The sequence below is a fragment of the Xiphophorus maculatus genome, chromosome 12 (genome assembly GCF_002775205.1).
Source record: "Xiphophorus maculatus strain JP 163 A chromosome 12, X_maculatus-5.0-male, whole genome shotgun sequence".
Classification (NCBI taxonomy): domain Eukaryota; kingdom Metazoa; phylum Chordata; class Actinopteri; order Cyprinodontiformes; family Poeciliidae; genus Xiphophorus; species Xiphophorus maculatus.
In genome coordinates this window covers 18,002,230-18,025,814 of record NC_036454.1, presented here as the reverse complement: position 1 = coordinate 18,025,814, position 23,585 = coordinate 18,002,230, and the positions used below count along the sequence as shown (strand labels likewise).

Here is a 23,585-nt window from a genome sequence, read left to right as displayed (position 1 = left end):
TGTCTTGCGTTGGAACTAGTGCTCTTCTTTTCCTCCTCCTAACCACAGCAGTCCAGACAGGAAAGTGCCTGCGCTAGCTAAAATGAATCAGGATAGTCGGTTAAATGGGAATTGTTTCTTAGCTAGCGGCGGCCTTTAAAACGGCTATCGTCAACATCTTTGAGAAGTTCCCAATCAAAAGGCAGATTAATTACACGTCTAGGTGCAATGTTTGTGCTCCCTTTGACAACTCCTGAAGGGGAAATGTGCTGCTGTTCGTTATTGAGCGGGGTGGGGTAGGCTAACCGTAGTGCGGCAGCAAAACTTATCTCCGGAACGACACATCCACACACAGACCGAGGTGCAGTCAGTCCAACCGCGCCCTGGCCCCTGGCTTTCTCTCCTAACTGAACAATAGCTTCTCCGTGCAGAAATATGCAGTGGTCAACTCTCGTACTTTCCGTAGACCGTTAGAATGAAATCAGATGTGCTCAGTAAAAATGTCTCCGTCGAGATGCGTACTTCGGACTTGACCCATTAACACCGTGGTTTATAGAAGGGAGGAAGGGTGACCGACTTCACGTCTGCTTTCCCAGCTAGATACAAACACTACATCCTCCACCGGCTCTGCTTCTTTTAATTATCACACGTGGAGAATTGTCAGTGTGAAATCCTTTGGGGTCCGTCTGTCTTAATCTCGCTCACTGAGGACAGACAAGGGAAATGTATTGAGTTTGCGTCTCGGTGAATTCCTGATTATTCTTGAGGGAGTTCAGTTAGTTGTAGTTTTCTGAAACAAGCCCGATCAGAAGTGATAAATATTTGATTTTAAGTATCCTAATGTGATCAAATCAAGCTAAGATGATGGTTTAGCATTTACATTTTATGCTAAGGCACTTAATCTCTGTCATTAAATTGTTCACGTTTTTATACTCATTCTTGACCAGTTTAATTCTTTTATATTCTTTGTTTTGTTTCAGATGTACAATTAGAATAAGTGGCTGACACAACATAATTGCCCCCTGGAATCAATAAAGTATTCTGATTCTCCAGAAATTTATGGCGGGAAATTAATTCACCTGTAAGGTGTTGAATGAATGAATGAATGAATGATTGGCCTAGCAGTCGTAGATTCTTTAGTGAAGTATGTCATAGTCTTCATTTTTTTGCATGTTTCTTGTCCACAAGTGTAGGATAGTTTAGTCTGTAACAATTGGTTAGACTACCAGAAAGATGTACTTTTGCCTTTTTAGCTGAAATGGGTTACTACTCTCTCCAGTATTAATCTAATCCTTCCTGAACGTTGCTGTGAGTTTCAATGGAGGTGACGGCTGACCGAGAGGGCAGCCGGGGGTCAACAGTAGTACAGCTGTGTTTGGATTTGTTAGCTGTTTCAGACACGGCCGTCTCTACTGGTTATGGTGCGGCACGAAGCCTTTAGAAGTGCACAACCTGTCTTCCTATGGCTTTGTGGACTGAGGAAGTGGGTCAGGAAGCAGAGGCAAACCAAGCAGAAGATGTAATGGAGGGCTTGGTCCTGTGGACTGCAGCATGGTGTGGGGGCTGTGGTTAACTTTTGAACTCATTTAAGAATTGACATGATACTGATGTGTGTGTTTGTCATACGTGCTGAGTGTGTAAAAAATTGCATAACAAGGCACTTTATTAAAACAACAAAACCTCTGTCTGCTAGAACATGTTCTTTGGAAAGAACTGACTTGTCTCGTCATCATAGATTAAATTCTTCAAACATGTATGACATACCTCAGGTGGTGTCCAGTCTTGTCTGATTTTATCTCGACTGTGTTGAAGAAGATTAAATGGAGGAAATATAATTCAAAATGTAATGTTAATGTTGCATGCTGTGTTTTTTTCTTAATCAATAGAAGAAATTTCTTTTTGTTTTTTTAAGCACAAATAAAAAGAAACATCTCGTGAACAACAGACTCGGCTGCTGTTTCCTGTTAAGACCTTGTAGATTAGGCGGATCTTAATCTGCTAAATTTTTACACAGCTTGCAGAAGATGAAACTTTATCAAAATATTTGCACTACTAAAAGATACAGCTACAAGATACATCAGTGTGTCCAATAAATCAACTGCTTGGATGAAATATTTGGAATGTTGTATTATTTTGGCTGCAATGTTTTAGAACTCTGATTGCTAATAATAACCACTTGGATGGTCCGTTACTGTCACCTCTGAAATGGATTTCAGTGACAAAGATCCTAAAGTTGACAAACTGGTGGTGATATCAGTAATTTTGTGAATGTGGGTTAGTAGCAATCAGTATCATCATTGCATTTTTCAGCAATATTTTTTATAAATATTATGCAGCCTGTATGAAAACTAATCAGGAGAATATGGCTGCATTTAAGCTAGCTTTTTATATTCCACTGTTGAACATGTTATTGGACTGGTTTTAGTTTCTTTTATTTCTTTCTTTTAATGACCCTTCACTGACTGTTCTGAAGCGTGTGTTTTGTTTTAATGCTGTCGTGTTGTCCAGGATATCCTTGTAAATTAGATTTTTAATTACAATGGGTCTTTCTGACATCAATGTAGACAATATTTTTGTCACGTAGGTATTTACATGTTTGACACAATGTCTCTAGTGAAGCATAGAGGCTATGCTGCATTGTGAATGGCTGAATCATCTCTGATTCTTGTCCTCTTTCAAGCCTCGCAGTTCAGGCAGGTGCAAAATCATTTCTTGCATTGTCTCCCACCAAAACCAGTGACAAGTGTTGAAACGGAGTGCTGTTTTGTGCATAATTCATTAAGGGAAGGGGGAAGTGGCTGATCAGGAAGAGGAGGCGACTGCTTTGTACTCAGGACTTTTTTCTTTTTTTTTTTAGGATCTAAGCTGTAAGCAGGCAGATGTTCTACTTACGTGGCTTTTCATACAGTTGCAACTTGATACATGTGCACACACTGTTACCGGCAAAAAACACGACCTTTTCCTGTTTTGATTGGTTTTGCATTACTATAAAGTGATCCTTGTAAACCGGGGCTTAAGTAGGATAAGAAGTTTAAGATTTAGTTTTAAGTCTCTCAATGCAGAAAGTTGAAGTGAGAAAGGAGGGGGTTGAGCTTAAACCATAGTCAGTTTCACACTAAACTTCCAGACCTTATCTAGTCCATTTTTTTATGTCTGAACCGAAGGAGTCTGTTATTCCTGTTCAGGAAAGAGGAAGTAAAGAGCTAAAAATGTATTTGTAAATATTAGATCAAGTTTCTGAAGAACTGGCAACCTGTCCACTGTATAACTTGTTTAAAGCCCAGCAACAAGGCTTTCCCTGATGGAGCACAGATTGGAAAAAGAGGTGATGGATTAAGTATTGGAAATATTTCTGACTATTTGTTGCCTGACTTGTCAGTACGATACTCTATCACAGTCATGTGGCGTTGAGCGGAGCTGGAAAAAAAAAGGTTCCTTATCTGCGATTCAGTGGAATCTGACTGGAATCTGGTTTCCAAAGCGGCCTGTGACCTCACTTACAGGAAGAGGATTTAGCTGCCAGTTATCTGTGGTCTTGGTAACAAAAAGGCAAAGAACAGACACAATGTGGAGTGCTCTGAGGTGGCATCATGGAAGTGTGTGTTGTGACAGGGGAAGCTAAGTGTGGGTAACATAGGTCTGTAAGCATTTTTAAGTAAGGACTCAAAAGATGAATGTAAAACACTAACACAGAACTTCCAGATTTCTGCTGCTGCTGCTGCTGCTGTTTGTCAGCTGGATGCAACTCAGACTTGGGCAATTGTGACTTACATATTTCTTTGTATTTATTAGATCAGTTTAAACAATGTACATTATCTGGTTTAATTTGAATGTCTATTGAGCTTCCCTGTGCTTTGAGATAAATTAGCTGTCTGTGTTATATCTGCAAATCCATTTGTCAGCCATTGCATTCTAGTTTAAGAATACTATTTTAAATAGTTGATTTTTGTGAATTTTTTTTGCATTTTTAACTAAAGCAGTGTCTTAAGTGTTCATTTTAAAACACTTAGCAATGTTTATAGAAGTTGCAAACAATTTCCCTTAATGCATTGTGAGTGCAGCTTTGTAGAGTGCATGAATAAACAGCAATGACATGGAAAATGTCATCAGTGAAGTTTGATTGTTTTTGTCTTGAATAAAGAAGACTAATCATTACTATAGCTAGGATTTTTAAAATGCGATTCTTCTGTATTTTTAGGCATTGTGTCCATAAACTCTTCAGTTCAGCCCCTTTTAAAAGTGGAACTACAGAATAACATCTGAAATGCTTTTCTTGCAATAACTTTAAAAATGGCAGCAGTAATATCTTCAATGTAACAAAAAATACTATAGTATATTAGTCATTTGCTATGCTTTAGGGTTGTCTTTAAAAATACTGTTATCAAATCAATGACATAAAAATAAATTGCAGAATAGTTTTGCTTTAGGGTAACACAAGCCTAACAAGCTGATGTTGGTTGGTAAAGTAGTCATGTTATTTTCTTTGGTAGACGTCCTGCTGCTGATTGCTTGACAAACATGCCACTCATACCTTGGCAGCTGTAGTTTTAAAACAGGAATGGTGCTCTTTTAGATTCCACACCTGTTTTTTGTTATCAAAAATATTTTCAGACTGATGAGAATTTGTCTCAATTGTGACAGAGTTGAAAGTGTTATATAGCCTTTCTGCATCCTGCTGACTAGCAGTTGGCAGCAACGATTGGGGGAGGAGCAATACTGGATTATTTTATAGCTAACTCAAGTTACTCTACTGGTTTTGCAGGCAAATGTATTTTAAAGACTTTTTAATAAGTTTGTTTTTAAGCAGCACATATCTTCAGCAAAGGTTGCAGCAAATATGTTCTGACACTAAGCTTGCACTCTACATCTGTACTTTAAGTACAGGAATAGAACAACATATTTTCAGACTTGACTTTTCTATTCTAAGTTGGTTGATAATTTATTACTATAGTATTTTGCTACCAAAATGCTTTGTGGCTCAAGGGACAGAAATGGCCGTTGCACTTTAAATGTTAAGGACTAATATTTTGCTACGCGGGCTAAACAAAAGCAACATATTTGTTTTCTAGTTGTCTTGTTCTGTTTTGGAGCCAAACATCCTCCTTTTATATCTAACTTTACTTAAAAAAAAACAGGCATCAGTCTGTAAAGGAAGTGGGTGATGTGGAAGTCTCTTTTTGCAGTAATATCACATTTTCATTTTTATCAAAAGTATTTCCCTTTAGACCAGAGAACATGTTTGAACAGATCTTAGTTTGTGTATTTTTTGTTTCTAATACAACTCATAGATAACAATGTACTTAGTCCTTATATATCATAGTCTGCTTTTCTTAATTTGATAAGTATTTAAATAACATCAACACTCCTACTACATAAAAAAGATTGTGATGATAAAATTGGAAATTAAAACCTCCATAACCCTGATGGACAGATTATGCCGTATCGATCAACTGCCTGTTTTGACAGATTATCCACCCGTTTTAATTTATTGCTATAGAATATTGTTTCTTCACCCACCTTTAGTAGGTACTGATTTCTGAATTATCAGGGCAGTGATTCTCAATTACTTTCCATCATGCTCTCCCCTCCTGCCTTTGGGATATATATATATATTTCTTTTCAATCAAACAGACAAAATTCTATACATTGACGGTATAAATTATTTTGTCTTTACAGTCCATAAAAACTATCATTGAAGAGATTAGTTCAATGCTAATAAACCTAGACTAGCAAAGCAGAGACAGAAGTAAAGCTTTATTTTTTTACATTTGAATTTATTTCTGTTAAGAATTTAGCTGAACAAAGTTTTCAGTGTTGGAAACAAACAAATGCTAGACATCTGGTGCAGTGAGAATGCACCAGATGTCTCCACTTTAGGATCTTTAATGCACATCCCTCTTCTTTTACAAAACACAGTAAGGACTACCACTGCTACAAAATCTTCTTAAAAATGTGTTGTTTTCTGGTTCTGTTGGTGACCAGATGTTCATTCAGGTAACACACGGTGACCTCAGGGATTCTTTATACATATACACGAAAGACCAGAATGTTTACCTGTTTGACTTCTGTAGGGTTTTCAAAAATTAGCCAAACATCAGAAATTGCAAGGAGAAAAACATAGAATTGAGGTGAATATGCAGCTGCTTTTATGACATAACTAGGTAATAGATTGAGATCCAGCTTTATAAGAATGGCCGAATGCAAATAATTTGATTATTAAGCTTTTAACTTTTTTAATATATTATTACATGGTCACATTTTTGATTTACTATGTTGGTTCATCTATTGTCTACACACAGTTATCAGCGTAGTCTTGCTAGAGGACTGTTGCTTGTGTCCTGTGGTCATTGGGACAAGAGGCAATGGACATCCCTGACAGGTCAGAAGTCATTCACAGGTCAACATGAAGACACTGGACCAGCAACCACATGCATACACACTTACTCATAAGATCAATTTAGAGAGACCATTTACCCTAGCATGCACGCTTTTCAGCTCTGACAAGAAACCAGAGTATCCATATTTGCTCTGGAGGAGGGCTGAAAGAAGGAAGCTAGAGCATGTTAGTCTTTATGAAAAGATTTTTTTCAGATAAATGGACAGATCACCTCTCTGTCTTAAATTTACTATTAAGCCATTTTTTGCCTTTTGGAGGTCATATTGTTGTTTAACTTTGTTTGTACCAAAAGTCTTTTAGCTCATTGACCTCTGGTCTTGGTGGTAGATGTACCTATTTTTGTAATTCCTTTTTTGTTCCTCTGTTTGTTCTTTCGATCCTCTGGATCACACATCTGTGGAAGTTGTAAGTGTTGCATTGAATGATTTGCTGACGTCCTGTAAAACTCTACACCGCCACCCCCTTTGGAAACTGAAGGCCAGTTTTTCTTGTCTCACCAGCTCTGGTTTAGTTGAGCTGTATGTTTAACAGTTGCTTTTCAAAGGAACCTGAAAATCTTTCTTGCTTCATACATACGAAGTTAAATTAGTTCAAGGGGAAACGACAACAACAAAAAAGTTATCTATATTTAAAAATCCTTCCCAGTGAGGCGTTTTTTTTTTCCTTTGTTCCTGCCTCAAGCCTCCTGGGTGCCGTGTCACACCAGCATTCACCATAATCTGATCTGAAGGCAGTTGTGCCATCACATCTCATTTCTCTAATGCAGGCACCAACATGTTGTCCTTTGTCAAAAATGTCCTCAGGTCAGTGTTATTTCCTTAGACCATTTCACCTTCATTGAGCAGAATGACGTCTGACTTCCTTGGAGCTGCCTTGTGTACGTGTGCAGACATTCCTGACGATCAGGCTGCACAGTCAACACGACAATCAGCAGATTTCATATTGGATACATGAGAGAAACGGTTTATAAATGGTCAAAATGCATTTATGTTTACTTTTTCACTTGTTTTGATGCATTGCTGAGCTATGTGGTAGTTAATTGTGCAGTTTGGGTTAAACGGTGCTACTAGCCCGAGTTTTATGTTGTATAAGTGGATATTGGTGTAAGCAAACAAGCCCCACCCCACAGTATTGCTTGATTACCATCCCACATGACTTTTGTTTTATGGAAGCGTTTGGTCACTTCCCTCTTCTAGCAGAATCAACATGCTTCTTGTGTTGCAATTCTTGTTTTGTGTCAGAAAACGAGCCACAGCAGCTTAAGTCACATTCTTTGTCTCTCCTCATTGCTGATTCTTTTCTTTTTGTCCACATGTACGCACACAATGGGAAAACCACCTGCCAAACATGTCCCACATCCTGTGGGTCGTTTTGGTCATGGTGACTCAGCCTGGAAATGCGTTTGTGGGGCGCATCAAAGTAAAATTTCAAAATAAGACGCGAGGAGCTTTTGAAAGTGATTTATGGAATTCGTCTCTGTAGGTTGTAGGTGAAGTAGGAGCTGTTTTTTTGTTTGTTTTTTTCCCCTTCTTTTTTTCCTTTTTAATCCGATATTGGCCAGCTTTCCATTATCTTTGGAAGTGGTGTGTTTTTGTAGAGAGAGCTGTGGGACCTGATTCTCTGAATGAGCATGTTTTCCAGAACTCTTGTCTGCCAGCAGATTTTTGTCTTGGTGAGGATTTTCCCTGAAACAACCACAAAGTCTGTTTTTGTTTGGGTTGGGTATGGCATATCCTCCTCTGGAAGTGGGCCTTTCTGTCCTGTTCCACTGATAAGCGTTCTTGTTTAATATTTGACCTACTGGAAGATGGGACCCTAAAATAACTAGCAAACCTGTATAAGGACTTTAAGATATTACACTTTTTTCTCCATAAAATATATGTACAATTTACATAACATTGGATTGCTTTTAGCTGTCAAAATAACCATTGATAATATGTTTAAAAAAACACACACACAGTAGGCTAACACATCTACATATGTTACTTTCAAGTGAAAGATAGAAATGTTTTCAGTTTGCAGTAAGAAGTTCACCGAAGTTTGAACATCTTAAATATTTCACTCTCCTCACTACAACTTTGCTGAATTTGTAGCTTTTTTTATATTCATCAATTTCAGCAAAGCGAGCCTTAATTTGCCAGATCTAGCATATAACTTTTTTCTTTCTCCCCCTGCAGATATGAGACGAGTTGTACGACAGAGCAAATTCCGTCATATCTTTGGCCAGGCGGTGAAGTATGACCAATGCTACGATGACATTCGGGTCTCAAGGGTCACATGGGACAGCTCCTTCTGTGCAGTCAACCCCAAGTTTGTTGCCATAATTATTGAGGCCAGTGGCGGAGGAGCTTTTCTCGTTCTCCCTCTTCATAAGGTAAGTTTTCGATTATGTAGAGAATGTTTGTATTTACTGTCCGTGCGGCATTGGAAGAAGATGGAGAGGTCTAGATGATATGATGAGCTTTTTTGCTTAAAGTCTGATTTCTGGCTCGACAGTAGATTATAGATCATACCTTCGTTCTGAGATTTTTGAAAGGGTTAAAACACTTTACATATCCAGCGTGTTTCATGAAAGGCAGAGCTTATAGAAAGCTAAAAAGGCTGAAACTGAGCAACTCTGTGCTCTAATCAGCCTTTAACGTGTGCTTTATTTCGCAGCCTGCACGTCTTAATATGTCACAGAAAATATGGTTTTCTTTTTCCGACTTGAACTTTCAAACCCTCACTGATGAAGAAAACTGTCAATTTCAAGTCTCCTTTCCTCTCTTAAGTGCCCTTGTAGGGCTTGTGCTGATCGATGACTGATCATTTTTTCCCAGTGCATCTTTATCTTTAGCTTAAGGAAGTTTGATTATCCTGTTGGTGTTGCGTACATATGATTACTTTATTGTCACGTTAAATTGAATTTGGATGAATGCAAAATTAACATAAAATATCTGACAACTGTGTTTTTATTTTAAAGGTATGCACTGGTTAGTTTCCACTTTTTTAAATAAAACAAATGGTCATTTGTAACGAGCACTACCTCGTTTCTGCTGAACCATCCTGTCGGTGTATTCTGGGATTAATGTTTACCAGCAGGCTGCTTGACACGCCCTTATGTGTAAACCTGAAACTACTCCAAAGCTCTGAAGTTAACAGTGTCCTGATTCTTTTCTCCATATAAGGAATCACTCTTAAGATTTAAGACTTTTGTTGGGCAAGACTGCTTTTATAGAGCGTCTTGATGTAAACAAAGTAACTGAGTGTACTTGCTTTTTGTCATTAAATTAAATTAATGTGCTGTCATAATGGAATTAATTAATGTGTGGCAGAGGTTAAACCACATCTTAAATCGGCCTCTGTCCTATTTAAAAGCAAAAGGCCCAAACCCTTATATGTCATTATGGTGAATGGCAGTTAACTGTTTAGCGCCTCTTGTTTCTTTTCAGCAGAGGCAGACACTGGCTGGGTGGCAAGTTCTAACACTATGAGCGACATAAGCACTGCAATTTGTTGACAGATCTGCCCAAAGTCTGTAATTAGTGTACAGTGGTACTCTGCCATGTCATATGAGAAGGATCTTGCATGGGAACTGGATCCTCAGGGCTGTCATCGCACAGCTTACACCTCTCAGCACCTCATTCAATGCAGGGCTTGTGCTGGAGGCGGGCTGTGGGTTCAGGGCTTTCACTTTCCTATTGCCCTTCTTTCTGGGTCCATCTTTGTGTGAGCTGCCCTCTGCATGCCATGTACAGCAGTGGTGGAGCCAGAGAACAAACTCTGCTTTCACGACTACATCTGCTGAAGAAAACCCCTCAATTACCTCAAATCAGACAGGGAGAAAAACGGATACATTTTCAGACCGCCTTGCATTTAGGTTGGATGGACTTGAACTTGAAAGACCAGTCCTTCAGCTGCAGCATTTGACCTATTCATTGAGAAACTGGAGCTGAAAGGGAACACTATCTTTCAGAAGAACTTTGTATGTACCCTATGACTTAAGACAGTTTGCAGAGTACAGCAAATGAGCCAGGTTCACAATTTGGCTAGTGAAAATGTTTTACCAACCTGAATGCTTCTTTTTCCCCCTGGATGTAATGGAGATTCCCTTCTTTAATTTTTGCTGGGTTTTTTTTTAGATCATTTCAGCCTTTTATCATTGTACAATTCTTAAATAGGTTTCTGAATTATAAAATGTTTGTTGAAAAAAAAATAAAACTACCTAGTGTCAGGAGGTTGTACAGCTCTCAGAAATGGGACAAAACTGCTCCTGTGAACAGTAGAAACAGTGAATTACTCTTGCAAACCTGGATTCTGTGTGGGTTATGTTCCAATAAACCAAAAGTTCATTTCAGAAAACCAGAATTTCATAAAAATGTAAATTTAAGTAATTCATTTCACATGGATTCACTGCACACTATCCTGCCAATACCGAGAATGATATTCTAAATGAAAATTTACCCTTATAAAAATAGAAAATGTAAAAGTCACTTCCTTGTTTGCAAAACATATTTTTATACTGTTAACAAAACTACACAGCAGCAACGCCGTACAATGTCTGTGTGTGTATGTGTATATTTTAAGTGATGAACTGCAGCAGGGTAGTCTGTTATGTCCAATTTATTTTTTTACCTCCACATCGGTGGATTGTGATGTGAATTCGATCAGCCTGTGGCTATGATGAGGTCCCTCCAGGAAGTTGCATTGTTGCGATCGCAACTATTAACACAAATTCACCTTTCATTTGCAAATTTTGCACGAACATGAAATTTTTGCCATCTTGTGCAAATCTGACCAATCACCTTAATGTTTTCTGTGTTTCCTTCTTTTCTGACCAATCACTGCAACTCAACTAAATTTTAACCAGGTAGATCATTTCTGATTTAATTTCCTCTTTCACAACGTCTGAGGCGTCTTTAAACGCACCGCGAGCGTTCACAGGCTGGCGCTGGATATACCTGTGGAACTGATCAGCAAAGGGAGAGCTCCATGGTCTGTCATGTTCAGCAACTAGCCAGAGCCAAAAAGCGAAAAGGCTTTGCCGTTTTCTTCCAGACAATCCGTGTAAGTTGAGTAAAGCTGCTACATGCAGCAAATACTGGCTAAATCATTAATCTATTTTAGTTTATATTAAGCTGGTTAAGAAGAATACTAGTGTTATCTATTTTATACCCCTTGCTTCTTAATGCCAGGAGTAAACCGAATCATCTTTAATTTCTGTACAGAAGTTATGCTCTGTGTTGCTTTCCACATATTTAACGGAAATGTTTGTCACAATAGAAAGATCAGTCAGGGAGGAGACATTAGACCAGAGGCAGCAGCAGGACGATGATGCAGGGTCTTCTCAGGTAAGGAGGGATTATAATTGATGAGAAAAAGAGAAGGAAAGAGGAGGTTCTGTGCAACAATTTCAACTTTTTTGTAATACCATATTGTGGCAAAAATAAAACTCAGCTAAAGCTTGTAACTAACTGTTTTAACTATATGCTAAGACACTCTTGTGAAATGCATCTTTGATCTCACAGGGTTATATCCTGGCTAAATAAAGGTTTAAGAAAAAATCTAACTTTGACTACTTTAAAAAAAAGGTGCCGTGCCACAAAATTTGTAATTTTAGGCTGCATCAATCACAAAGCAAACACTGCAGCCTCCTGGAGGGACTGGTTAAGGGAGCCTGGGTTGCTTTAATAGTGGCTGTCAGCTTGAATGTCTTGTTGGATTTCCTTTATCTCATATTCCTCTTGATCCCCACAGAGACTGAGGCTTAAGTCAAGAGCGTTTGCTGGCCAAACAAGGACAGTGATGGGCATTAAACCAGACATGGGTACTTTTGGAAGTGTGGGCTGTCCAGCTGGAAAATTAAATCTGCATCTAAAGAGAATTTTGGCCATTTTACTCTTTAGCTCTAATAGAGACGTAAAGTGTTATCTCTGGTTCTGCCAGAGAAAACACTTTGCGATTGTCTCCTGGATGTGGCTGTTTGGTGGCCGTTGAAGCAGCGTCTCCATTCGGCGTCTGTAGCTTGTGAGTGTTTCTGTGAATTAGCATAGCTTCACAATACTCTCACGGCTGTGTTTTTTCTTGTTGCTTGTGCCAACTTTCTCCTATACTTTTTTCTTCCACTTAACTTTCTTTTTCTTTTGTTAAAGCACTCTGTGAAACTCAACTTTGTTGATCTTCTACCCTCTTTGTGGTAGGAGTTGATAATATGGACATGTCTAGAGTTTTCTTAATCTTTTTGTAGGTCATTGTTAAATTATACATAAATTTTTATTAAGTGTTACTCTAGTTTCCAGTTCTCCTTGGCTGTAAGCCATAATCAATGCTTAAAATGTGTGTATTGAGACTTCGTAAATAATTATTTATTACAACTGTGTGAGACTAACCTACTGAAAGTGTGATTTATTTGGGTTTTGTTTTATTTTAGTGCTGTCACTGCTGCAGTCCTCTCACCCTGTCCCATCTCTGAATCTGTTCTGTTAGCCCATCTGCTTGTGCTTTGTAGCTATACGTCTCTGTAGGCAGCCAGCTGCTCTGGGCCTTTGTCCTGCACTTACTTCCTCTGAAGCCTTTTGTCATTATTGCATTTTAGTATTGGGAGGAGGGGCTGGGGCTTTAGTTTGCTAGGAGAAGTATGATCATGCTCCTTCCCCCTTCACAATTAAACCAGTCATTGTTATAGTGGCATAACAATAGGAGTTTGAAGAAATGTCTTTCTACATTCCTATGTTTTCATATATCGGTTTCTTTTTATATTAGAAATTTGAGAATGTCATCAATAATTCAGAAGTACTTGCAGGTTTTTAAGCAAACTTGAAGCCTCATTTTGTGATGGGATGGCTCTTTGTTTGACTCCCTAGGCTGTGGGTTAATGCAGCAGGTTCCCCCGACTCGGCACAGATATGATTATTGCTATTCATTCTGTCAGAACAAGAGTATATATATGTATACTCACACACACACCCCCACACACACAGGAGGGATCAGATGTCCAGCTAAACAGATTTCTTTTCTCGTCCCTCATGCTTTGAATATCCACTTCTCATTCTTAGTTGAACACCAGCTAATTTATTCCCTGATTTCCATATGAAGGAAGTTGTGGGAGTGATGGCAACTAGCAAGTATTTGGTGATTCCTTTCTGTATGTGCTTAATAGAAAAAGGGATGTTATTCCAAATACTTTGATTTAAATCTGGGGGAAAAAAATGACAGTGATTTATACATCCATTGGAACATTTTTAACATTGTTTTAGCTGAGACATTTATTTTCCATGCTGTGTGCGTGCCCACTGTTATCCACTGTATGTGGAGTATATTTGATTTGGATTCAGTCCCTCAATGATCCATTCATCCTGTGCTCAGTCTTAGTTTTTAGTAATCCCAGGGTGTGTGCACAATGACACAATATTTGTCCTTTCACGCCACCTTTAGCTCTAACCAAGCTTCATTCGGCCTCTGAGTGCATAAACCTTTTGGATGTACATTATATCCCACATCTTTCACAATACTTTGGTCAGTTTGTGTTTAAAGACTTCTGTATTGCTCAGTTCCCTCTGCTTTTACCGCCCATTCCTGCTGACTGCAGATTTTACCATATATGGTCATTCACTGCTCCCTGCCTGACAGGCTTCCAAGACCATTTCCTCATGCTCTGCCATTGGCTGCTTCATGCCGTGTCGGTACAATTCTGAAATCTGGGATAGGCCAAAATGAGAGAAGCGCTCAAGATGATAGAATTGGGTTGAAGTCAGATGTCGTCTCTATCAGAAAGACATTCATTGTGTTCATAGCCCATATTTAAATAGTTGTTTTAATTTAGTCTGTCAGGGCTTAAAGTTTTACATATTTATTTATTTTTAAGGAGCAAGTCCTGAATTTAATCTGCTTCATTTTTACTAAAAACAGGTGCAGACTCCAGTGTGTTTCCCCCCCTCACCCTCTCCCTCCACGTCTGACTAATTAAAAGCATGCTGCAAATGGCACAACTTCAAAATACATCTGGAGTTGATATTACTGCTCCAATCTGGCTGTCTGTTTTTTTACAGATAAGATGCATTTTTATATACTCCAGATTATTTGTAGTAATCTGGACTAATTTTAGCTAAACTGTCTGCACATGGATGGGGCAAAAGCCCATAAATTTTGATAACATTTGCACAAAGGCATTTTCCTCTGTGGATGTACAATATCTTTATGAGCTTTTTGATCAATAATACAGCATAAACCCAATAACCCCTTGTGAAATTCATTGAAGATTTAACTTGCATGAACCGTCTGATCTCAGCACTTGGACCTTGAACAAACTGGCAACACAATTGGACATGGAAATTGTTATAGTCAAGTCCACAATTATTCATACTTGCAGATTTGGATTTAAAATTAAGTTGGTTCAACCAAAAGGTTTGTATCTGATACAAAGTGATAATAATAAAACAATGTAAAATATGTAGAAATCTTAAATGTCAAAAATCATGTGCCTGTATATCTTTATTAATCGTATGAAAAAAATCTTTAACGTTGTAGCAGTCAAACTCTCCTCGTGTTTGCTTACCAGCTTTCAGCATGTTTGGACTTGTACTTTGATGCTTTACTTTTTCTTGATGAACTCAAAGTATTTCATGCTGGAAGGCCTTCTTGCCAACACCCTATTCTGCAGATCCTCTATCAGAGTCAGTTCTGACTTTTCTTGGGCAAATGCAAAATTTTTATATTATATTCAGTAAATTAAGAGATTACTTTAAACCTAAATATGTGACATGTATAAATATTGAGCTTAACAGTTTGTGTATTTATGTCTGAGTGATTCTCACATTCCAGAGTGAAAGACGTCTGGATATTCAGATGCAGTCTTCCATGTAGCTACCTTTAGAAATGGACAGAGAAATCAGACGGCGGACACAATCTGAATATGTTCAGCTTGACTGAAAATCTGTTTCTCCTCACTATATATTAGAAACATTATGTACTGCTAAGAACAACACTCTTCAGTGTGAAAACTATTACTGAGTGATTCTGTTATGAAACATGCTAAATTTGGAAATGAAACGGTGAAAGGCCTCCATTCTCAAATTAATACACAGTCTGATTAGTTAGTAAGGTACTAAGGACAGTTTTAAGATGTCATCTGAAAAAAACATCTTTGACTGCTCTTACCTACAGTGTGTTGTCAACTCTTCAGTTTTTTTTTCTTTTTTGAGCACCATGTCTGTTATACCAAAACGATCACTTCATACTTGGGTACTATTGTCATGAAGAACTTTTTAATCTTTAATGTTATTCCTTCCCACTTGGAAGCTTATTTGAGTTTTCTCCCTTCCCAAGCAGAATAACAGGATCTACAGCTCAACCAAGGCTAGCCCACACTAGACTGAGGGTGATTGTATTGTTGAGACTGCCCCCGTTTGGCAGCAACATGCTGTGACATGTATGTTTGCAGAGCAGGAGCATACTTGGTTTTCTCTCAACAGCATCTATCTGAAGAACTTCAATAGATGCTGTTTTCAATACTGAAAGTTATCTTTATCTGCACAGTGGTGCACTTGGTTAAACTGTTGCCTTGCAGCAAGAAGGTCCTGGGTTCGATTCCCGGCTCAGGGCTCAGGGTCTTTCTGCATGGAGTTTGCATGTTCTCCCTGTGCATGCATGGGTTCTCTCTGGGTACTCCAGCTTCCTCCCACAGTCCAAAAACATGACTGTCAGGTTAATTGGTCTCTCTAAATTCTCCCTTGGTGTGAGTGTGTGTGCATGGTTGTTTGTCCTGTCTGTCTCTGTGTTGCCCTGCGACAGACTGGCGACCTGTCCAAGGTGTACCCCGCTTCTCACCTGGAACGTTAGCTGGACATAGGCACCAGCACCTCTCCCGACCCCACAAGGGACAAGGGTGTACAGAAAATGGATGGATGGATGGATGGATCTTTATAATTTTTCTTTTGTTCCACACGTACTTCCAAATCAGTAAAATAGCTCTTGGCTCAATTTCTCTGAATTTAATCAAGTTGTCCTTGTGGCACAATGGTGTATACACCGCTCAGTGTATGTTTGGTACTTGTAGAAGACAGTTTTATTATGTGTATTTATTGCATGGTATTGTTCCCCATCATAAAGATAGGCCAGATCATAAATTGCTTTAAAAAAAATCCAGGTGTAACATTGTTACCTTCGCTGCCTCGGCTGTTAGCATTAAACATGCATTCGAAGGCTTGTAAAAGTGGAAATTTCCATGGAGCTCTGAGCAGCTCTGGACAGTATGCATGAAGACCCTTTAGTGGTGTGTGTGTGAGAGAATCACATGTTGAACTGCAAGAAAAGGAAGTGTGCAGCCCTCTTATTTGAATGAAAAGAATGTCCTCTCTTGCCTTGAGGGAATATTGTTCATGGGTTTTTTTTCCTGTGTGTGTGTTTCAGTGCAGTGCTTTGTATCCATCGCCTTGTGATTCACTCATTTTCTGCAACCATACGTGTTGCCATGCAACTGGTTGTTTTGAGGCCTCAGACATTCCTCTTAAAGGAAGTGTAGTTTAGTCATGAACATGTTAAATATTCAGCTGCTTGACTGCAGTGTGTGAGGGAGTAGCCCCTGTGTGGGTAGCTGCTTTATGGCTTTTAGGTGCATGTGCATTTCACTTTTTGGATATTTTTTTATTTATGGATTACTTGGTGGCCACCTTATTTGAAAGTGACTCACTAACACAGTTTGGTAGTGCCCTGTTTAGCACTGCTTAGTGTTGGCTAAGGTTACATTTCATTAGGGAAGACTCAAAAACCTACACTACTTAGAATTTAGTAACCTTAGATATTAAGGCTCAATATATTGCATGAAAAATTACAGTATGTAATATGCAAATTGCTTGGACTGCAAAAAGAATTAGGTGAAGTAACATGCATCCAGAGCCGCTATTCTTGTAATTTATTTTGTGAGGCTTGAGCAAAAGAAAAAATAAAACATCTGCTCTTTTCTACTGAAAGTAGCCAAAAGCAACTTATTTAAACATTGAATTGTGTATTTACTTATATTTTACAGTAGCAGGATAGAATAACAAACAGATTTGCTACCAAGCCGTACCATAACCATGAATAGCTGTCACAGAGGTGACCTTAAATCTCTTGTCTATTCTGACTTGCCGGTAAAAGTTTTTCTTTAATTTCTTTTCTTTATCGGTGCTCCTTTATCCAGAGTTATTTGCCATTGCAAATATGTGATGTCTCTATTGATCCAATATCAGACAATAAAAACACAAACTCTTTCTGGGCTGTTTATTTCTAATATTGTGCCTTGCTTTCTCAAAAAATTACATTTGCTATGAGGTGAAAATTGTATAAACCCTGAATTGTTTGAATTTCAGACTATTACTTTGCATTTACTACATTTTCTGTTGAATTATAAATCTTAAAACTAATTAGTTTGCATTTGTAATTTGAAATGCCAGAACTCTGAATCGGCTGATTAAACCTCAAAAGTTACAGCAAATTGGTGTTTGCCACTAAAACCCGTTTGCTACAGCGTTGCATCAAAGGGTGAAGTTTTTGACATATCTTTGCTCTTATTAGTCGCACATATTTTGGATGCTTTTGGCCAAGCCATGAAAGGTGAAGGTTTTGCTGCCTTGTTCCTCTCCTCTTGAGAAGATCAATAGGTCAAATCTAGTATCTGATTAAAGTTTTTTGTCCAGCTTTTTCCCATTTCATTTCAGAATGTGCTGGATAACGATAAACTAAAATGTTAAATTTTTGAGAGATGACATGATGGTTCATGTGATTTATGTGGTAGAAGTTAAATTCATTGTTAGTTTGGGTTCATTGACGCTGTACATTCTGTTCCTAAAGTATTTGGCAACGTGAAGGATGAGTAAACATGTGTACAGTACTCATTATTGTTGAAATATTTTTACATGCCAGAACTGGTTAGACTGTGATGATACTCTTAAGTGATGTTGAACTAGACTGAACGTGATCCTCCATATCATTATTTGGATAGTGTTTTGTATTTTCAATACTCCAGTATCTTAATAAGAAGATTTACTCTCACACTTGTTTATGTAGTTTCTGTCGCTACACCTGGTATTCAGTCCATTTCCTTCCTGCTTTGCATCCTGCTCCAGTTGCCTTCAGGAAATGGAAAAACAGGAATACGTTGATATAAGCTGTTAAGTACATTAGAATCTAATATGTCCGGTATGCAGGGATTTAGTCTCGTCCTTTTGTTAAAAGTTTTATTTGTTGAAAGAGGAATTTCCAGTGGACTCTACTGCATGTAAGGCCACATTTTTCTCATAAACTACAAGTGTTATCTGACACTGAATGGTGGATCAGAAATTCCTGCCAACAGTGGCGTCAGATTTAGCTTCTTGCCAGCTCTAGGGCAGCGTAGGTTTCTGGGTGTGATATGTTACGTTCATGGTAAGGTTTAGAATATAAACCTTGCCCTTCATTATCATTTAATGCAAAGATCCTTTCATTTTTGCTTTAAATATGTTCATATCTTCAAAGTTTTGTTTGCTAACTGTAGACTCTGATTTCCAAGCAGGATCATGTCTGCCATATGTTTATAGTTTGCCACTATTTGTCAAGTCAAAAACCAAAACGCGTCTGTCAAGGTTCCTAAAAAGTGTTTGATTTAGAAACAAGATCATTTTGTTCCAAGGAAGGAAACCATTGCACCAACAGCACCAAGCTTTTGTTTAACTAACGCAAAAACAGTATTCAGAAAATAGATGGTATTTTAGAAGTGTGATTCTGTAAAAATGAACTTGCTGCTTATATTTTAACTGGAGTAGATTAAGTTTATTTGTACAGCATATTTCAGAAACAAGGCAGTTCAAACTTTACACCACATGTGTCAAACTCAAGGCCCGCGGGCCACATGTGGCCCGCTACGTCATTTTATGTGGCCCTCTCCCCCCACCACCGTTTTACAGCCCTATTGATTGACTTAAAATAGGTTTTGAGCACGAATTGACTACAAACTACATATCCCATAATGGCTTCAGATTCTTACCAGCCAACATTACGGCTTCTCGCCACTAGAGTGCAGCAGAGTCACCTCAAGCTGATTATTAATTTTCCCAGCGAATAAAACTGAAACATCGACAAGCTAACAAGCTAAAGAGCGAAGTTCCGTGACGTTTCAATCGAGGACTTTTACCGTCTCCTGCCCCCTGATTTGATGCCGCAGCTTCGACTCCATGCAGCTCGTGTTTTGTCCATGTTTGGAAGCACCTATCTGAGCGAGCAGATGTTTTCAATAATGAATTTAAACAAGACCAAGACCAGATCGCGCATTACTGACGAAAACCTACACGCCATTTTGCGGATTTCCACAGAATAGAACTAAAACCAGACATCGACGAACTGACCAGGGGAAAACATTGGTAAGCACGAACAAACTAAATTTAAATAGAATGAATGTAAAACCAAAACTCAGTATACTGGAATATGCATATAGTTTATTGATTTTGCTTGTTTTGTGTTTATTTACACAACACAACACAATGAGGATGTGTGTGAGTTGGTGACAGGGTGAAGAGGATCAGCTTTGTGTTCAATTACAGGCAACATCACCTCATTGTTTTGTTCTTATGTGAAATACATGTTCGTTGTGTAAGAAATAACGAAAAAGTTTTGTGAATGAACACATTGAGAGTTCATATCAAAAGTTGTTTTTATTCTTTGTCTGCTTATCTTTAAAGCAGACAAAGATTAATTTTCCCAGGGAATAAAACTGAAACATCGACAAGCTAACAAGCTAAAGAGCGAAGTTTAGCTGAGCAATTTAAAAATACTGAGCATATTTTTAAACTGAGCAGTAATTTTGCATCCATGCAAATGTAATATTTAAAACTTGAATACATAAAATCAGTCATTTAACAATATGAGGTGTTGTTTAATTTATTTTTAACATTGTATTTTAATACATTTATGCTAGGGTTGCCCAAGTCTAGTTTTCCAGACCTATCAGTCTGCAACTTTAGATGCGTTCCTTCTCTAACACACCTGGATCATTGACTCATTCATAGGCCTCTACAGAACTGAGTTGCTGCTAATGAGGGAAGTCAACTTTTTGTCTGGGGTACGTTTTAGCAGGGACGCATCTAAAAGTTGCAGTCTGGAGGACTGCACTTGGGCATTCCTGATTTATACCGTCAATGTGGCCCTTTGAGGGTGGCCAATATGCTGAAGTGGCCCTTGGTGAAATTGAGTTTGACACCCCTGCTTTACACCATAAAAACATGATGCAGTAACAAGCGATAAACAGCACATTTTGTCAAATGTGATCATCAAATATACATCAAATTTATTGATCAAGAGTAGATGACATTCTGATCAATTTTGTTTTGGATGAACAGATTAGTTTCCCTGAGAGACTTGACCTTGCAGCTAAACAAAGGAAACCAGTTCCAAAGAGGATTTAAATCTCAAACATGTCAAAGCAATTCACATTTTCAAACCTTTGCTGTTGTCTCTGCATTTGACAATAATTTACATGAATACAGTGAAAACCATTTGATTTGGTTGATTTCCTGAAGCTCTGCTTCAGAGCTTAAAATTTGGTCTGCTTAACATCATTTATTATTATTATTATTTTTTTTTTTACATGAAAAAAGTATTGCAGTAGAGTATGGGCCAGTACAGTCTTCAGTCTAAAACTAGTTCTATATAAATAATAGACACATGTTAAACTGGTGGTATCTGCTTTGGAAATGGCTCCACTCATCATTTAGCTCATGTCCCCAGGGAAAATCTGTGAAGTCAACTAGAATTATCAACCGGAGGCAAGATATTGACTGTTCACAATCTCTCCACTAAACCTGACAAAAACAAGGCAAACATACGAGACAAACACTTCAGTTTTGCTGTGTTTACAAATCCAGTTTAGATTGTTTGGGCATTTACTGATGTTTTTTGATAGGAGGAAGTTAAAGCAGGTGAGAGGATGATGGTATTTATTCTCAAACTCTTAATTTTATGGTCCCCTGTTTTTTTTTTTTTTTTTTTAAGTTATATTTTTTGGGGGACCTTGGTTACGATGCCATTTTTTGACCACCATCACATTTTATTTTTGAATCAGGCATCATTCAGACATGACTAATATACAAACCTTGCTTAAAAACTGAAGCCTTTCCTGGTGAAACAAGAATGGGACAGCAAAGTTGTCCAGAGACCATTTATTACAGTGCATCTAACTAATCTGTTTTTTTAAGTACTTCAATAGGTGCCAAATTAGTCTCGGCTTTGCTGTTATATTAAATAATCTTCTCCAGTTTCTAGTTTGGGCCGATTTTGTTCATTACAGAATATGCAGTTTTTAAGTTTTAATAGCTTTCCTTCAGTCGTTCCTGCTTTTCTTCCTGGTACGATGGTGGAGTGGCTGCAGGCAATGCGAGACTGTTTCTGCTATTAGACTGTTAAGCTTTAAATAGAGCCGCTGCTGCAGGGCTGCTCAGCAAGTGACATCATCTGGCCCTGTGGTGGTACTGGAAGTAAACGCAGACTAGGGTGTGTCTTAGACACCCAAGACATTAACCTAAAGGCTTGCTAAGGTAGCTTAGTATTTGGAGAGAACGTGTCAGAACCTGTTGTCTCTAATAAAGCTTTGTGTTTGTATGTCAGAAATTTCCATCCATTTGGTTTACGAGTTGAATAAGTAGATTATGTAAAGGCCACAGTTCATTGCTTGATTTAGGGTTTCTAGCTTAAATGTAAAACTAAATCTTGGCATGACATCACCACTAATGACATTCTTTAATTACAATGGCTTAGATGTTGAAGCTGAATCTAATCTGAGTTTACTTCTGTGTAGCTCCAGAAACACTGGGGACGTTTTTTTTTCTTTTTGAATGAAAAAGATTTACCTTACATGTTTTTTTATTATTATAATAATTATTATTATTATTTTGGTTCTTTGTTCAGAATGTTTCCTTTTTCTTGCTCATGTCACTCATCTAGTGTTTTTATGTGGGAAGAATCCATCTTTGTATGTGAACGCTTCTTCCTGTAGCTGGGATTTAGGATTATGCTGCAATTGTCCTGTTTCAAAACACAGACCTGATTCAGACTAATCTTGTTATTCTGTTTGTCTTTACAGTCAGGACGCATTGACAAATCCTACCCAACAGTATGTGGTCACACAGGCCCTGTGTTGGACATCGACTGGTGCCCACACAACGACCAGGTCATTGCCAGCGGCTCTGAGGACTGCACAGTGATGGTAAGGTTTACCTTCCCTGTTCTACCTAAAATCACTCATCTTAATTGTGAGAAAACTATAATTCTCAAAGTTTGGTTAATGAGTGATTAGAGGTTGCATGTTTTTTTTTTTTTTTTTTTATTGGAAGAGAACTCTCTGTAACTCAGATGGGTGCAGGCCTCACCCTCTGGATTAGATTAGACTGAAATATGTGTTATAGGAATCAGAGGAGGGGAATGATTTAGCTGTTTATTGAGCTGAGGTCACTGACTTCTTTTGAGACGGTTGTTCCTTTTTCCTCCACATGTCCTTATTTGGGCAGTTAAATGCAGAGATTAGTTTTCACAGATGAAACATATCAGATTTTAAAGTTGGGAAAAAAAGTGCATAAAATTTGGGATCTTGTGAATATTGAGGATAATTTTCTCTGTATCATTGCATTTTTCATGCCTTTTAAAATGAAAATACATTTTGGATGTGTCTTTTATTTTTTGTAATTCAGATCATTGTTCCATGGCATAACACTTTAATCTCTTCGGTTTCTGTGCAGTTGATTTCAATATTTGTTTTTGTTTTTTATTGAGCATTTCACACATTACGTTTCTGTTGCTTTGTTGTTGTTGTACTTCCCTTTAATATGACTTTATCCCATGTCTTGGTCAGTGCTGCCCCCTGCAGGTTCCTAATAATATTTAGGATATTTATGGCCAGTAACACTGTATTGAGTCAATTCCATGCAGGTTGCTTTCAGGAGCACAGTGAAGGATGAGATGCAACCTGTGCAGTAAATTTTTTTATTAACTTTTCTCCATATTAAACTGAAAACAAAACAAAGAACAGAACATGTTGAGGTAGCTACAAACATCCAACTTTAACATGACCTTCAGATTAGTTCAAAAGCAGGGTGTCAAGAGTTTTGGAAATAGGAGTTTCTTGCAAATCAAAGTGTCGGATTTAACTTTAATCTACGAAGAACTGTTGTAGGTGTGTCAGATTTAACATCACTGCTAGACTCTGAAGCAGGATACACTTACTGCTGGTTTC

General features: G+C 38.1%; 1 protein-coding gene across 1 annotated transcript in view; it reads left to right on the top strand.

Moving 5' to 3' along the window:
• LOC102218412 (coronin-1C) overlaps positions 1 to 23,585 on the top strand; it is a 29,565-nt gene that overhangs the window by 171 nt on the left and 5,809 nt on the right. The window contains exons 2-3 of the mRNA XM_005794996.2: positions 8,554 to 8,750; positions 22,440 to 22,562. Of these exons, the coding sequence (XP_005795053.1) occupies positions 8,556 to 8,750; positions 22,440 to 22,562 (318 nt within the window). The 5' untranslated portion in view covers positions 8,554 to 8,555. The remainder of the gene's footprint in view (positions 1 to 8,553; positions 8,751 to 22,439; positions 22,563 to 23,585) is intronic.